We start from the raw sequence: 17,616 nt of genomic DNA, 5'->3' as shown, positions 1-17,616 counted from the left end.
ATGCCAGCTCTCTGAGCACAACCGTGATGAAACAAGCAGGTTTCTATAAAAAGTGTTCCAAATATCGCAAAAGATTAAACCAAATTTGTTTTCATGTTCCTCATGTTTAATTCACATGAATCTCTCATCAAAATCCACGAAGTTCCATTTCATTTTGTAAATCCAAATTCATTGTGTACATAATGACATCATATCCCAATGCATTTCGGACACATGGTCCTTCGTCAGGGGAATCCTAAAAAATGATAATGATACAATCTAAGTATGATCCACCGAGTAACAAATTAAATGTACAACTCTTGTAATCATGAATGTGTCTTATGAGTGATAATGAATGGTGAGCATAGCGTAAAACAGAAAAGTGCCCAGGAACGTGCTAGTCCCAATATCACCGATCGTGAAGGAAATGAAAAACGAACCAAAACTACAGTAAATGCTGAAAGCTGAGCAAAGCCAGATAGGTTGATTGTCATCGGAGAAAGGAAATTAGTCAAATGGTCACCGTGAGCGAGTAAAACAAAGCGCATAACATTTGTGAAAAGACCGCGAGTTCAGAACCAAGTTAGAACGCGTTGCGTAGTATGTCAGCACTTACGGAGAGATAGAAGAAATTAAATAATAACATTTTTAGTGGGCTGTGTGACAGAGGTGAAGAGTGCATGATGGTGATCATGTGCCTTAGAATTCAAGTAGTTGATTGATGAATATCATCAAAAAATCCATACAGTTACATGTCTAGTACCTTGCAATAAGCTGAAAACACATGGGTAACCAAAACAGAAGTAAAAGATTCAGTGACACTTTATAGAGTATAGCTCACTTAAGACTGAGAAACACTTACGTAATGAATTCTCTAAGTCATGTTGTTGTTTCAAATTATTAGGAAATGACTACATCATTAAGCGTATTTGGTATACGTGGCATATGTAAAGCCAATAATATGCAATAGTTTAAATACATAGGCTAATTATATTTAGAAACACTTAAGTATTTCAAAAAGTAAACATGTCTAGATCAAGAATTACCATACATTCTACAGAATACTGCACCTCAGAAGTAATCGTTAGAGTAGCTTAATAAATCATCAACTGGAAAGTCCTGTGGTCATCTAAAGTAGGCCTTAAAAATTGGTCACAAAATGCAGATAATACAATCCAGCTGTGACATCATCAATGTTTTTAGGGAAATAGACAGAGCATGTTACCTGCTTTTGTAGCTGTTGAAGGAGGACCTCCTGATCTGCATTAGCCTTTTGAATTCTCATCCGATATTCCATGATTTCTTGCTCCAGTTTCTCAATCTGCTGTTTATATTCCGTTTGAGAACTTTCAAAACTCTTTTTCAATTCCGCTTTCTCAGAACTAACTAGATCAAGTTGAACCTACAAAATGTATAAAACCAAATATTTTAAGGCCATAAGCAATACAAAAAATATATTTGCCTAGTGAGAATAGGTTACTTAACTTTGGAAATACTTTTTCTGGTGGCTATTTTATCTAAACGCAGATTCCTCACGTGTAAATTCAGAAATCTTTAGGCACAGCAGTGTTGCAGCACACTGCTAGGTGGTATTGTGTAGCTCCATGCTGACTCCACACCACCCTAAAAGTGATGGAGCAGAAGCTCATTTAACACACACTCATTTGCACGCTGATGTCACTTTCTTGTTTTCTGGTTTCCCATTCACTAAGATGCAGAGCGTGAACAACGGTTGGTACCAGTGTGCTCAATAACAACTTGGGAACATTTTACATGTTAAAAAGAGTCTACTCCAAGGAACAGGGAGGAGGGAGTGAAGTAAGGAATCTGATCTTAGAGTTTCCACCAGATAGACCAATACTGAAGGGGAAGTAAATTGTTCTTTTGATGGACACTAATAACCGCAGATTCCTAATCTCAGAATAGATACCAAAGCAGTAACTTTGAAAGCCTTGACAGATGGAGCAGGCAACAGTCCTCCTCGCCAGACCTGGCTGTCAAGGCTGTAGTTCTTCATGAAAGTATACAGAGAGGGACATTTCGCAGCCTGGCAGATGTCATGGACAGGCATTCCACGTGCGAAAGTGGTAGCAGATTTAGCTCTGTGGAATGGTTCTCAGGCCTTTCAGAGGCTGCTTCCTGGCCAAAGCATAGCAGATCTTAATGCAGGACAACCCACATCAACATGGTACTCTTCTGCACAGCTTTCCCTTTCTTCACTCCGGAGAACGACACAAAAAGTTGATTGTCCACTCAATGGTTCTTGGTACAACCAATGCAAAAGCAGAGAAATGCAACCTCTGATTCTGAGCGAAAGGAAGCAAAGGAGGCTGGAAAATGTATGGACTCCCAGTGTGGAAGGGAGTCAAAACTTTTGCCGAGAATACCATTTGAGTCTTCAGAAATTACTAGGGGAGAGGATGTAGCCTTATGGTTGGAGCAGTCAAATCTAGGGAACCGGGTTCGAGTCTCGGCAACGAAGCTCAACATCCTGTGATTCTGGGCAAATCACCCTAAATATATATATTTTGGTCGGAAGAAGGGATTCAGCGAGCGTGATACCTCTCATTCTGATTGTGCCGGAGTGGAGGCGTTAATAACAGGCTAATATGGAATGACAGCACCATGCAAATAAAATATTCATGTGACACGTGAGAAAATAAACCCACTGGTAAATGAAGCTTGCACTAAAAAGAATGATATACTTTAAAAGAACTGCAATACTTAATAAGGAATTGTGATACTAAAACGAACTATATCTGCTAAAATTCCGAAGATTGTATTTAATTACTAGTGCAATGCATCATGGGGCCTGTATTTTAAAGGACTGTCGCACAAGTTAATACTTGTGTAACGATATATCTGTAAGAGACATTAGTTAGTTAGTTAGTTCTTTTTTCCGCGCCAGCCAGCGCAGATCTGGAAAGAGCAGTTACCCAAAGTCATTTTTTGACTAACTTTTTGATCTTTTTTTGATCATTCTAACGACTCCGATCAGTGCCTTAGGGATGCCCGGATTTAAACACTGTGAGGAGTGCGACCGCACGATGTCGGTCACGGACCCCCACCACCTGTGTTTGACCTGTTTAGGCATCGACCGCGACGACAAGGCCTGCTCCGACTGCCGGGCCCTATCTTCGAAAGCCAGGCGGGAGCGGTCCCGCAGGCGCCCCAAACTCCGGCAGTCGGCCCCGCGCCGCGTGAGGTCCCGGTCCCACAAGAGATCGAGGGACAGGTCGCCGGGACGGAGCCACCACAGCTCCGGGAGTCGGCACCACTCCTCCGGGTCGAAGTCGTCGTCAGGTAAGAAGCACAAGAAGTCGAAGAGGCGTCATCGCTCTTCTGACTCCCCCCGAAGCTCGCGCGATGCGGCCGGGGGTTTGGGTGACACCGCCCACGCGGCTCCTTCGGAGTCGCGGGCGTCTCGTCCCGCCCCACACCCTCCGGTCCCTGGGCAGGACACGACGCCGGAGGAGATTGAGCGCTTCCTCATGGCCATGAGGTCCCTTTCTCCTCCGACGGGCTCCGCGGCGCATTCGGGCCCAGTGGACCCGTCTGGTGGCCCTAGCGGGTCGGGGGCTTCAGCCCGACGCCGTCGGGTGCTTCGGCCCCGACGCCGCAGGTCCCCACGATCCCGACACTGCCGGCGCCTTTGAACCCGGCGCCGCAAGGACCAGCGGCCCCGGCGCGGGACTCCACTGGACCTTCCTGGGGCTCTGGATCGTCACCAGTGGACCTTACGACCCCCCCGGCGTCGGTCCATCAGGTGTCACCTCCGGCGCCGTTCTCGGGCGGCGCCGCCCCCGATACCTCCTTTGCTCCGGTTCCGACGTTGGAGCGGCGCCACTGGGCGCCGCATCAGACGCCGTTTGGGGATATCCACTTCTACGAACCGGCCCCATTGAATTACGACCCTGAGTTTCAGGAGATGGGTGAGGAGGGGGATTGGGAGGGGTCTGAGGACCCTCTGACCAGGGAGTGTCAGTCTCAAGAGGACTGGGCAGGAGACCTTGGGGAAGCCAGTGGCCTGGAAACCTCTCCAGACACTGGTTTTGTCTCTCCTCCTACCGTGGCTTCGGAGGAGGGGGCAACCTATAGCGTGGTGTTGACGAGGGCTGCCAAGGCCTTGGGCCTTGAGCTCCCCGTCGCGGCCGTGAGGACTAACCTCCTCACAGAGGTCCTTAAACCGCAGTCATGCTCGGCTGAGCCTCTGCTGCCCTTTAATGAGGCCTTGACCGACGTTCTTTTGGGCACCTGGTCCAGGCCCGCTACGGGTTCGCCCGTAGATAGGAACGTGGCCAGACGCCACCGCCCGGCTCCGCGCGACCCATGTTTCCTGTCCACCCACCGCACCCCAGAGAGTCTGGTCATCCAGGCCTCTAATTCCCAGACCGCATTCCCGAAGGCTCCGCCGGACAGGGAATCCAAAAGGTATGAGAATTATGGAAAGAAGATATTCTCCTCCCTTAGTTTGGGACTGCGGTCTTCCAACACCGCATGCCTCTTGGGCCGCTACACCCACTCTCTGTGGGAGACGGTGGCGGAGGTGCTGCCATAGTGCCCGTTGGAGGTACGGGCCAAACACGGCCAAGCCCTTGTGGAGGGCCGAGATGCAGCGAAGTATTCGATCAGGTGTGGGCTGGATACCACCGACTCGCTGGGCAGAGCGATGGCTACAACAGTGGCGGTACGACGCCACGCCTGGCTGAGATCTGCCAATTTTTCGGCAGATGTCCAGAATACTCTGATGGACATGCCGTTCGATGGCCGTCGCCTTTTTGGCGACAAGGCAGACCACGAGCTTGAGCGCTTTAAGGACTGAAGGGCCACGGCCAAGTCCTTGGGCCTCTCGGCCCACGCCAGCAAACGGGTGCCTTTCGCTCCTTTCGTGGCCAAGGAAGGGGCATCCCCACACGTGCCGCCAGCCACTCGCCGCAGACTACCATCCAGCGCGGCGGCGGCCGTGGAAACCGCCGTGGAGGCGGTCGGGGAAACCGGTGAGGTCAGTCGACACCTTCCCCCGCAGCATCCGCCTCTAAACCCTCCTAGTCCGTGCTTTTCGGCCCATGTGACGCCAGTGGGAGGCAGGGTTCCCCATCACCACTCTCACTGGCGCACTGTCACTTCGGACAGGTGGGTGCTGCAGATCGTCCGAAGGGGCTACTCCCTCCCCTTCGAGACGAATCCTCAAGCCATGCCACCGCAACACCACAGCGTATCGGGGGATCACTTGCGGCTCCTGCAGGAGGAAGTTTCGGCCCTCTTGCCTAAGGGGGCCATCAAGCGCGTTCCTGGGCCAGAAGAAGGACGTGGTTGCTACTCCCACTACTTTCTGGTACCCAAGAAGGGCAAAGGGGGCATACGCCCTATCTTGGATCTGAGGAACGTCAACGGCTTCCTCCGGAAGGAGAAGTTCAAAATGCTGACTCTGGCTCAGGTCTTAGCTGCCCTAGACCTAGGAGACTGGATGGTAGCGTTGGACTTGCAGGACGCGTATTTCCACATCGCGGTCCTGCCGGCCCATCGGTGTTACCTGCGGTTCACGGTAGGCCACGAGCACTCTCAGTTTACCGTGCTCCCCTTCGGCCTTACCAGCGCCCCACGGGTGTTCACGAAGGTGATGGCGGTGGTCGCACCTCATCTGCGCAGGTGAGGGGTCTCAGTCTTCCCCTACCTCGACAACTGTTTGTTGAAGGCGGGCTCGCCCCAGACAGTTGTCAGCCACCTCCAGACTACGGCGGATCTCCTGCACCAGCTGGGGTTCTCCATCAATGTGCCGAAGTCACACCTGTGTCCCTCTCAGAAGCTCCGTTTCTTAGGAGCGGTTCTCGACTCGGCGCAGTTTCGGGTTTACCCACCCGAACAGCGGGTCCGGGATATACAGGCTCTGATTCCAATCTTCCAGCCTTTATCCCGGGTTTCGGTCAGGTTGACGCTGCGGCTTCTGGGGCTGATGGCCTCCTGCATCCTTCTGGTGCATCACGCACGGTGGCGGATGCGGGCTTTGCAGTGGGACCTGAAGTTTCAGTGGGCCCAGCATCAGGGCACTGCGAGACAGCTGCAGTGGTGGCTCACGGACCGCGATTGGGTCAGCGGAAGATCCCTCTCCCTTCCCCAACCGGAGCACGTAGTTGTGACGACGCGTCCCTCCAGGGCTGGGGAGGTCACATGGGAGAGGCGGAGATCAGAGGCCTCTGGTCTCCGGCGGAGTCCCGACTCCATATCAACCTTTTGGAGCTGCAGGCGATTTGTCTAGCACTGAAGGCATTCCTCCCGTCTGTCCGAGGGAGTGTAGTGCAGGTGTTCACGGACAACACCACCGCCATGTGGTACTGCAACAAACAGGGCGGGGTGGGGTCGTGGACCCTCTGCCAGGAGGCTCTGCGCCTCTGGCAATGGCTGGAACATCAGGGCGTGACTCTGATGGTTCAACACCTGGCAGGTTCTCTGAACGCCAGGGCGGACAATCTCAGCCGCCGGTGCATGATGGATCACGAATGGCGTCTGAACTCGGACGTGGCGCAAGGTCTCTTTCTGCAGTGGGAGAGCCTTGGTTAGATCTATTTGCCACCGAAGAGAACGCGCAATGTCATCAGTTCTGCGCGTTGGAATTTCCACGGCGGTACTCGCTCGGAGACGCTTTTCGTCGCGAGTGGAGTAGCGGTCTGTTGTACGCCTTTCCGCCTATACCATTTCTGCCCAGAGTGCTGAAGAAGATCAAGCGCGACCGGGCACAAGTCATCCTTGTAGCTCCGGACTGGGCACGAAGGTACTGGTATCCCGAGCTACTCAGTATGTCAGTCGATCCCCCGGTTCATCTGCCTCTTCAGGAGGACCTTCTGTCGCAGCAGCAGGGGATGGTCCTCCACCGGAACCTGTCCAGTCTCCACCTCCATGCTTGGAGATTGAGCGGCGACAGTTGAGGCCATTTGACTTGCATCCTGAAGTCTGTAACATCAATCTGGCAGCCAGGCGTCCCTCCACAAAGTCGGTGTACGCCTGCAGGTGGAACAGGTTTGTGGCATGGTGCACAGCAAAGGCTGTAGATCCCCTTAATGCCCCTCTTTCTGAGGTTCTCCTCTTTCTTCTTTCTCTTGCCCAGCAGGGCTCTGCTCTGGGCACTATCAAGGGCTATCTTTCAGCTCTTTCAGCCTTTCTGAGGCTGCCTGATCAACCTTCTTTGTTCAAGTCCCCTATCGTTAATCGATTCCATAAGGGCATCACACACACGTTCCCTCCTGTTCCCTTCGTGATGCCTCAGTGGGACTTGAACCTGGTTCTTACATTTCTGATGTGCGCTCCCTTTGAGCCACTTCACAACTGTCGTTATCGCCTTCTCGCCTTGAAGACTGCCTTCCTGATAGCCATCACCTCTGCCAGGAGAGTGAGTGAGCTCCAGGCTCTATCTTGTAAGCCTCCTTTCCTTTCAGTCCATCCGGACAAGGTTGTGTTACGGACAAGGCCCTCCTTCCTACCCAAGGTAGTCACGGCCTTCCACATTGGGCAATCTATCACCTTTCCCACCTTCTTTCCGCCTCCGCGTCCCTCGAGAGAGAGGAAGAGAGGCTCCACCGTCTGGACCCAAAACGTTCGCTCTCATTTTATTTGAATCGCACACAACAGTTCCGGGTGGATGACCAACTCTTTGTTGGGTACGTGGGCGCTAAGAAAGGGAAAGCGGTGCACAAGCGGACCATCTCGCGGTGGATCATCTTGTGTATCCAGGCGTGTTACTCCGTGGCTAAGAAGGAACCCCCTGTGGGGCTGAGGGCTCATTCCACTTGAGCCACAGCAACTACAACTGCCTTGGGCTGAGGTGTGCCCTTGCAGGACATTTGCCAGGCGGCTACGTGGGTTTCGCTGCACATGTTCGCACAACATTATTGCCTGGACAGTCAAGTCCGGAGGGATGGCTACTTTGGCCGTTCCGTCCTCCAGGACTTTCTGGTGTGATTATTGGTTCGCAGACCCGCCACCACGGGGTTTGTATTGCTGGGGTATCTATTCTAAGGTAAGGAATCGATCACTAACGTGTCTCTTTAAGATGCACAAGTTACTACTTGTGTAACGATATATCTGTAAGAAACATTAGTTAGTGATAGATTCCTTACCGACCCACCCATCCTCTCCGTTCTGCAAACCGATATCTAGGGTCAAGGTCATCCCCTTCAGGGGCCTAGTTTCATGGCACCAGTGTTCGTTTTTGGCATAGCTCTGTGTTTCTGGAGCTGAAAAGCTGTGTCTAAGAACTGACGTCAGCACGCGGAGGCGGCTTCTAAGTACTCCGATTACGTCATCACGGCGCCCACGATGGACGCGGAGCCTCAGACGACGCCTACCGACGCGCAATGGTACTACTACGCAAAAGTTTCCGGATCCAGTCGGACGCCTGGGGATATTCTACGGTAAGGAATCTATCACTAACGTGTCTCTTTCAGATATGTGACTTTTGAAGTTTATAAGCACGCACGCACTTTGCAATTCATTGCCTCTACCTGTGAGCAAGGCAGCAAGATGCTGAAACACGTAAGGAAAATGGAGATACTCTTTTGCGCTGCTTGCCTGTGATTAAATGCTCCTGCAATGGGCCTCTGGTGGTTCTTTTGGTAGTTAAATTGACGGGCTGCTCCGTGCCCGTTGTTCAGAGGCCACCCTGTAGGGTTGGAGGCGATGTGAGTGATGTCACGGACCATGTCATGAGTGATGTAATATGTGACGTCATCAGCAGTGCGTTGCAGGCGAGCAAGTTATAGTGAGTCCAACTAACTATAACGTGGGAATTTCAATGGTTTTATGTCAGTAAAATTTCCAGCTAACTATAACTGGTGTCAAACCTATGGTTTTTTCAGTGGAAAAAAAATAATAATATATATATCTATATATATATATATATATATATATATCTATATATATATATATATCTATATATATATATATATCTATATATCTATATATCTATATATCTATCTATATCTATATATCTATATCTATATCTATATATCTATATCTATATCTATATCTCTATATCTATATCTATATCTATATCTATATCTATATCTATATCTATATATATATATATATATATATATATATATATATATATATATATATATATATATATATATATATATATATATATATATATATATATATATATATATATATATATGGTATGTCCAGTTCCTAACTTAGGTAGCACAGCGCAATCAGCAACACCAACAAACAGGAACCGGCGAGACCCAAGATGGTGCAAATTATTCTTTTTATTTAGTTTTTAGCCCAGCACCAGTCCGCCATGACGCGTTTCGGCTAGAGATAGCCTTGATCACATGACAACGTCACGAGGGATGACCACCCTTTTAAAGTGCAAGTAGTGCCATCACATGGTATAGAAAGCAAGGAAATACTCAACTTTAAAAAAAACTACATTTGTAGTGTTGCAGCATAAATGTGATTATTGCACAGAAAAAAAAAATATTGTCATTCTTTTGACAATTACATTTAAATGACTTGTTTTTGGAAATGTTTCAATAGGAAACCTCAGTAATTTGATTTACACTCTACAAATTCATGGCAACGGCTAAAATACCTTCATTATGTACAAAAGTTAAAAGCCAATAAATAATTATAAATAATCATATTGCCATTAAAATTCATTTCAAAAAGTACTCAAGCGTTTAGATAATTCAAACACAGGTTAATTAGTGAGCACAACAAGAAATAATTTAAGAGCCAGTTGTCACGGATTCTGACAATGCTAGAATGGAAGGTTATACTGCCCAAGTGGGCTATCCATCACTGAGGTCACCATTACTGGTATAACTGTGCAAATATGCAATATCAAGTGCAAAACATGTTAGATGGCTATAAAGTGCTACCACAAAGTGAAATAGTGCGAAAAGAAATGTTAAATCATTATATCTTCATGTATAAAAACAGGTCAAAAAGGAGGGTCCAGGGTTCATGCTATACTTTTAAACTCTTAAAATTGCTAGTTTTAAGTTGTTATTTACAGGACAGAAACAATTCATTGAGAATAAAAGTGCAATGTGCAAATAGCAAGGTGATTCAGGTACTATAGATAGGTGTGGCAATCCTCCCCCATGTTGAGCCCGTGAGGTGCCTTAGTATCGAGTGATATGATGTAACGAGTCTCCAACTTTCTCAGTAGGGACTCCCTATCACCTCCTCTTCTCTGGGGGGGAACACAGTCTATCACAAAATATTTCAGAGCGGAGGCATCCTTCCAATGTGTTTGCTCGAAATGCCTGGTCACAGGATATGTAGTATCAGCATGGGTAATAGCACGCAGGTGCTGCAAGATCCGCTTATGGACTTGTGGCCTGGTGCTGCCCACATATCTGAGCCCACATGGGCATTCCAACACGTAAACCGCAAACTCTGTTTTACAGTTTAATTTTTGTTTAATTTTGATGGGGGAAGGAGACAATGGTGTGTGTACCTCCGACTTGCTTACTCCATGTTTGCAGGCTTTGCAAGTGGAGCATCGCAAAAATCCCTTGCTATCATCTAGCCATGAGCCTGTAATTACCTCTGGGCTACTGGATACCAGACTGTCTTTCATAGAACGTGCCTTGCGGTACGTAATGCTAGGGTATTTGGGCATTGCAGGGCCAATTATAGGATCATTGGATATCAAAGACCAGTTGTCTTTGATTATTTTGTGAATGATCCTGTGCTGATTACTGTACCCAATAATCAATCTGGTTTCCTCACCTGATCTATTGGCAGGAAGAGCTGGTTGGCATGTACCTCCTAGGCCTAAGAGTTCCAACCTCTCTGTTCTGTTTGCCCTGACAATAGCATTGTCTATTGTAGCTGGTTTGTAGCCTCTCTGAAGGAACCAAGCCCTACATTGAGATTGAGCCACTCGACATTCCTCTTCACTACTGCAAATTCTTCTGACACGAAGCATTTCCCCATAGGGAATGCTCCGTATCAGGTGTGCAGGGTGATGACTGCCTGCATGCAGTAGGGTATTCCCTGCCGTGGGCTTACGGTACAACTTGGTTTGGAGATTGCCTTCCTGGACAAAGATTTCAACATCCAGGAAAACAATGGACTGATTGCTTATATTACTGGTGAATTGGATGTTGAGATTATTATTGTTCAGTTCTTCTACAAAATCTCTCACCTCAATCCCAGTTCCATCCCAAACGAAAAACAGGTCGTCAACATACCTAGACCAGAGTTTCACCTTTGTATTCATATTGACAGAATGTTCTACCATCAGAACCTGCTCCTCCCAGTACCCCATGTGCAAACATGCGTAACTGGGAGAGAAGCAGGCCCCCATAGCTACACCCCTGGTCTGAAGAAAAAGCTGTTTAGCAAACAAAAAAACATTATTCTCTAGGCACATTGAGATCATCTCTATCAGCATTTTCGAATGTTTATTGAAACAGGCGTCCCTCTTCCCTAGAAAATGCCTGATAGCTTTTAGCCCGTCTTGATGGAATATACTGGTGTATAGCGAGGTAACATCCATAGACACCAGGATATAAGTGGAATTCCATCTGAAATCAATGAGTCTCCTGAGTAGGTCATATATATATATGTGTGTTCCCCGGACGAAACGCGTAATGTTGCCGTTCCCATCGATGGAATAAAAGCACTTTATTTCACCAGAAACCCTCGCTGTGGTCTGTACCTGGTTTGTGTTCGAGCTGTCTTGGTTGCTGGCACTTCAGCATTGTGGATATATATATATATATATATATATATATATTTATATACACAGACACATGGATTGGGTTTTCTTCAGTGGGCTTCATCTATTGACCTGGTAAACGGTTAGTCATATTTTGCTTCTGCCCACCATAGCATACTGCTCAGGGCAATGGGCCAGCCCACTATGCCCGCTAGCTCCCCTCACTATGAACGACTGCACAAAACCTTTGCACATTTTTTTGCCATTCACCTAAAAATAGTTACTTTCTCTTCACTGATAAACCTTGTTCAAAATGCGCTTTTTTATTCGTGTATTTATTTCACCTTTAAACAACCACTTAATTTGCATGCACTTTGGGTCACCAGTTAGATGGTGATCTGGTTTTGGTCTCAGTTTAAAAGTTGCTGTTATACATTGTTTATCTGACACTGCAACATTGTAACAGCTGGCGATTTCAGTGCTTCTTTAGGTGTTTGTTTATTTTGGTCATTTTCATAAATTATAATGAAACAAAGGCCACTAATGAAAAGCTTATTAATTAAAATTATGTGTAAAATGGCCACAGTGAAAGTTTATGTAGCAGCATTTGTTTCCTGAGGCATACACATGCTGCTAAAAAGTAAAAACAAAAAAATACATAACCACTGCACCAGTTTGCGAATGCCAGGTCTTTTGGCTTTGGCAATTTTCTTTCTTCTTTTAGTTTTTATACAGTTGATAAATGAAATGCCAGAGAAGTGTGTAATGTCATTCATTTAATGAACCCAGGTTCCCCTGTCGCATTGTTTTAATATTCTGGGAAATTAATTGAGTAACACAGAGTTAGTAGTGCATGGGGTAATTAAATTTTTTGTAATTATAATAAGGACGGCACAACTTAGACTCAATACTATTCGTTAACCTTTTAAATACTGTAAACATTACTTATTTTAAACAAAGCATTTGATATCCAACCATAGGAGAGCATCAAAGCCATCAGATACATCCTGGATACAAAGTGAAGTAACAGCCCAATTTGGAATCCTCAATATTGGCCCAAACTTGAACATAGTTACTTTATTGAAAAACTCTTTAAGCACATAAAAGCATTAGTTACCTTACTGATTTCTTCTTTCTCGGTAGTGAACCTCAATTCATCAACAAGCGCATTCTTCTCGATAGTAAATTCTTCCTTCATTTTTTCAAGTTCCTGACTGACACTGCTTATCTTGCTCTTTAGGCTAAGACAATCCTCAGTCAATTCAGCTACCTAGATTTTGAGAGATTAAAATATAATGAACACAACATATTAGAATAATTAAGGCAATTCAGTTAGGAGAAAAAAACTCCCTGTCTAAAATTACTTTTAACTAGTAAAAAGCATAGGCTGCATTAAGGGACATGTATTAGCTTAACAATGACATAATGTCATCCAAAGCACATAGATTTTTTTTATTTGAGGTGATGTTGATAAGGCACTACAGAATTAAATCCTCATTCAATATTCTTTCCAATTATTTTTAAGAACTTCCATTATAAAATAACTACCTATGGAAACCAATGTTGAATGCTGAAATGTTGAAGTGGAATAAGAGAGTACTATTGCATCAATTTATTATTCTAAGAGTCCTGTGTGTTTTTCCTACTTAGACAGGCATGTATGTTGAAATGGGTAAAGTCACAAAAACAGACAAACCTACCCATTAAACACATAATAACGGTAGAGATATGGACTATGTAAATTGTAAATGTAAATTGATACTTGTATAGCGCACTACTCACCCGCAAGGGTCTCAAGGCGCTTGTACGAATACCGCTGTGGAACCCATCCTGGCTTTCCCTGTGAGGCGTCCACTCCTGGGCACCCCCAAGGTGGAGGCCAGGCATCCTTAGCGTTGTGGGGGCTGTTGTGGAGATTAAGCAAGCTATTGTACCAGAGTTGCAGAGTGGGACTCCATGATTGGAATAGGCACCGAGACGAGAATTATCAGGTCCGTGGAATTTTGAGCCCAAGACCCGCCGAGGCGGGGAATTGAACCCTGGTCCCGGGCTAGACCTCTGCATCAGGGTCTGCCGCTCTAATCATTGAGCCACACTTCTCCACAATGAAGCAGTCTCCCAATGATAAGGTTAAATTTCCATGTTCTACTGTTAAAGCCGGTTTCCAAGGCAATCAAGCTTGCCACACGTAAAGTCTCATTTATAGAGAACCAAGGATAAGCCTTTTCTTCGCTTCCAATAGAAATATATAGAAGCAGGGGCTCAATGAGCATCCAACTAGACAAACATGACTGCCCACATGCTAAACCAGAGGATCCCCAAACGTGCATATACTTTCAGGTATCTACATTTCATTCTCTTGGAAGTAGGATTATGAACCTTAGAAAGTTCCTAACTTGTAAGAAATTAACAGTTTTGGAAAGAAGATAGTCTTCTTCACTACAATTCAATATCATGTGTAGTTCAGCCATAACACATTGACATCAACCATTTTCCAAACATTTTGGTATATCATTACCAATTGCATACTGCAGTGCATCGATTCTGTGATATTCATTTGAGATAGGTTGCAAGCCTCATTTAACCTTTTTGAATGTCAAACCAGAGGCTCATGTTTGCATTACTGTATTGATTAATTTCTGTATTCACTGGGTATTGTATAATTTCACCTTTAGTTCCTACCATTCAGACGGATATACACACAAACTGTATATATTACACAGTGGCGGTCGCCACTGAGTGGTTACAGCTAGGATTGTCTTTCCATAGGAACTGCATTTTTTGTGTTGCTAATAGCTTTGGCCGTGTTTGACGAATCTCCACAAAACCTTCCAAAAAATTACTACATTTTGACTAGTTTACGCATGGAAAGTTATGGGGAAATCAGTCACACGGGATGAGAATAAAGGGTATGTGGTCTCATAACACCTTTTCCCCATTCATTTTTCTACAGTAACTTTAGACATCCCTACAGTCCAATCCACTGAATGGATTTACACCAAGGTTGACAGAAAGCTTGATCTTGGTCCAGAAAGCATGCTTTTTGTGATGTGGTGTAAATCCGGGTTGTTGATGGAACCTCGTATACATTTACCACGCATGCCGGTTCCATGCAATCTCAACAACGTGTCCTACTGTTCGGGAAGGATCAGGGGCTGTGGTCTGAGCTATATTGGCCAGATCGCCTTAAACCTGCCCCCCTCCCTAAGGAGAATGTGAAAAACCTAGGAGTTTGAGTTCGACAGTGGTCGGTCGTTTGACGCCCAATTGAAGGTAGTGGCTGGGGCTTGTTTTGGGCTTCTGCGAGGCCTGAAGCCACTGTTGGGGTTCTTCCCTCCAAAAGTACGCCAAACTATAGTCCAGGCTTCAATTCTATCCAGACTGGATTATGGCAACTGCCTCTATCTGGATGCCAACAAGGCCAGTGTTAAGCATCTACAGAGAGTACAGAATGCAGCTGCCCGCATTTTGGTGTCTCTCTCGAAATTTTGCTCAGTTTCTCATGTGCTTCACAAACTCCATTGGTTGCCTGTCGAGAAGCGCATCTAATTCGAGTCGCTTTGTGTGGCGCATAGGATCCTGACGATTCAGGCACCCTTGGGGCTGGCTGGTCAGTTAGAGTTCTACGTACCGCTGCGTTTTCTGAGATCTACCGATTCAGGGCTGGTCTGTACCCCGTGCGTTTCGATAGCCAGAGCCGCTCCTTTCGTAGTTTGGCCGCACAACTTTGAAATTCACTCCCTGTGTCCATCAGAGTCATCCAAAACCATCTTTTTTTCCGGAAAGCCATAAAGACCTGGCTTTTCCCTGTGTAACCTGTCCTTCTTTTGGTCCTTGTTTTGGAGTCTGTGATTGCGCTGGGACGCCCCGTCGCTGGGGCAGCTATTCGCATTACAAATCTGACTAATATTTAACCACGAATATGCCTTTATCGCGCATGCCTTTACAATAAATTATGAGGCTAAGGGATTTCAAATTCTCACCAGAAACATACACTTCTATATTGTGAGAACAATAGGGAACCAGATTACGTTACTCGTTAAAAAAATGTTCTACAGTACATCAATGTCAATAGTCAAAAGTGTAAAATGTGAAACAAATCCTCAATTTACATTTTTTCAGAAGCATTTTGTTCTATGGACTAACGGAAATGAGAAATCCTTTTAATAATGATATTCCGAATACAATAATGGTGTGTGGTCCTCCTATATTACAGAATGTTTTGACCATGCTAATAGGACTACCGTACCGTTCTGAGAGCTGTGTCGATGATCTGCCCTCTGAAATTAAAGCATACTTACTGCCATGGAGCAGCAGGATAGAACAGTTTGGCACACACTGAATTGTACACAAAAACCTTCTGCCCGAGGAGCCACTGTAGTAAGCAGAGGCTGCAACCTGTCAAACTCCATCCTCTGCTGCTGACTAGCTGCAGAAGGAAGTAGAGCCCCTAGGCACAGAAAGCTTCACAGTGGAATGTAAACTAAGAAAAGCAAGAGGAAGAGTAATTCAATCAAATGTGCTCCATAGCGGAAACTGTGCTTTAACAAAGTGACTAGATGAAGGAGCTGGGAGTCCCTGGCTGCTTGCCACCACCTTGGCTAAAAGGTGCAGAGTAAAAGACTTCAGTCCTCCAATGAGGTAAAGGAAAAACTGAAAACAGCAATGTTGGAAAAACGATGGAAGAGGAGAATGGCATAAATCTCAGGAATTACATGATCCTTATGAAATATATATTATATTTCACAAGAATTAACTGATTCCAGCAAATACAGATGTGTAACCCCCTTCCAAAAACATTCAACAAAAGGCCCTAATTATAGATTATATAAACAGACACACACATTAAAACAAGGTGGAGTTCCAGTCTGTCTATAGCTGGGTTCACACTTTTTAGCCAGACACTCATTAGGTAGGCCACAAAGCACTCAGAAGACAACCTGTTATTGACTACCGATGTAAAAAAAATGATGTTGCTACCTGGACAAATAAAATTGCTTCATATTTCGTATTGAATATTTTTCCATCTAAATTCTTGTTTAACAATACATTTATAATTTTTGAAATTATCAAGTGAAGATATCAGTAGAAGCAAAGCGATGTTATGTGACGTTGCCACTAGATACATTTTCTCATCTTAAATCTAATTGATAAGGAGTGACTCTTCCCCAGAAGCATGCATCTTTAAAGCCCTACATAAAAAATCTTGTTTTTTAAACTCCTCTTAACGAGAAAGTACAACAGTGTTACACCTCTTACTTAAATCCAGTTTTCCGGCCTCTCAAGAGGCAAACGCCAAGGTGCCTTGGCACTTGCCTTTCAGGATTATAAGTGAGTACCTGTTATCCATCTGTCATTGTTTTCCCCATTTTGCCAGTGTGAGTAATTATATTAGTTTGCTGCATTGATGCACTTTGGCTTCCCTTGGTTTTGGCTTTGCTGCCTGTGTTTACTCTGCACCCAACACCAGAGCTTTCCTGTGATCATGGTTGGCAGGCCTTTTAAAAGCTACTCAAAACGGTGATTTCCCTCTTACAAGTACTGCCAGGGTTATAGGCACGAACATGACAAGTTTGACTCTACAGTGCACTTATCAGCCCTGCTTCTAAACCTCCACCTCAGTCTGCAACTCTTGATATCCTTCCTCGGTGGCCTCTGATAGAAGAGACAATAGATGCTATCCTTCTAAAATGGCTTCCAGAATCTGCTATTACGCCTACTATCTTTCAACTTCTCACTGGTTAGAATGCACCTGCAGACCTCTGCGTAAATTGAGTCAATATTATAGAGGATCTGGTGAATGAATCTGGAGAAATTGGTGATTTCCTCTGCTGGGCTGAGGGCAATGACATTACTAACACTGAGTCCAAAGTGAAATATGTCAAAAAGGGGGTGTTGACAGAGGCTGTCATCTTCACTCAAACATGGATTTTCCTTGGCTTCTACCTAGGTATCTGAACTTCCTC

General features: G+C 45.6%; 1 protein-coding gene across 1 annotated transcript in view; it reads right to left on the bottom strand.

Moving 5' to 3' along the window:
* The window catches only part of CENPF (centromere protein F), a 476,866-nt gene that overhangs the window by 163,936 nt on the left and 295,314 nt on the right, over positions 1 to 17,616 (bottom strand). The window contains exons 14-15 of the mRNA XM_086927898.1: positions 12,768 to 12,920; positions 1,205 to 1,381 (exon numbers count right to left, since the gene is read on the bottom strand). Of these exons, the coding sequence (XP_086784024.1) occupies positions 1,205 to 1,381; positions 12,768 to 12,920 (330 nt within the window). The remainder of the gene's footprint in view (positions 1 to 1,204; positions 1,382 to 12,767; positions 12,921 to 17,616) is intronic.

The sequence above is a fragment of the Lissotriton vulgaris genome, chromosome 6 (assembly GCF_964263255.1).
Source record: "Lissotriton vulgaris chromosome 6, aLisVul1.2, whole genome shotgun sequence".
Taxonomy (NCBI): domain Eukaryota; kingdom Metazoa; phylum Chordata; class Amphibia; order Caudata; family Salamandridae; genus Lissotriton; species Lissotriton vulgaris.
Note: the sequence above shows the minus strand (reverse complement) of the source record. Positions and strands in the feature narration are given on the sequence as shown.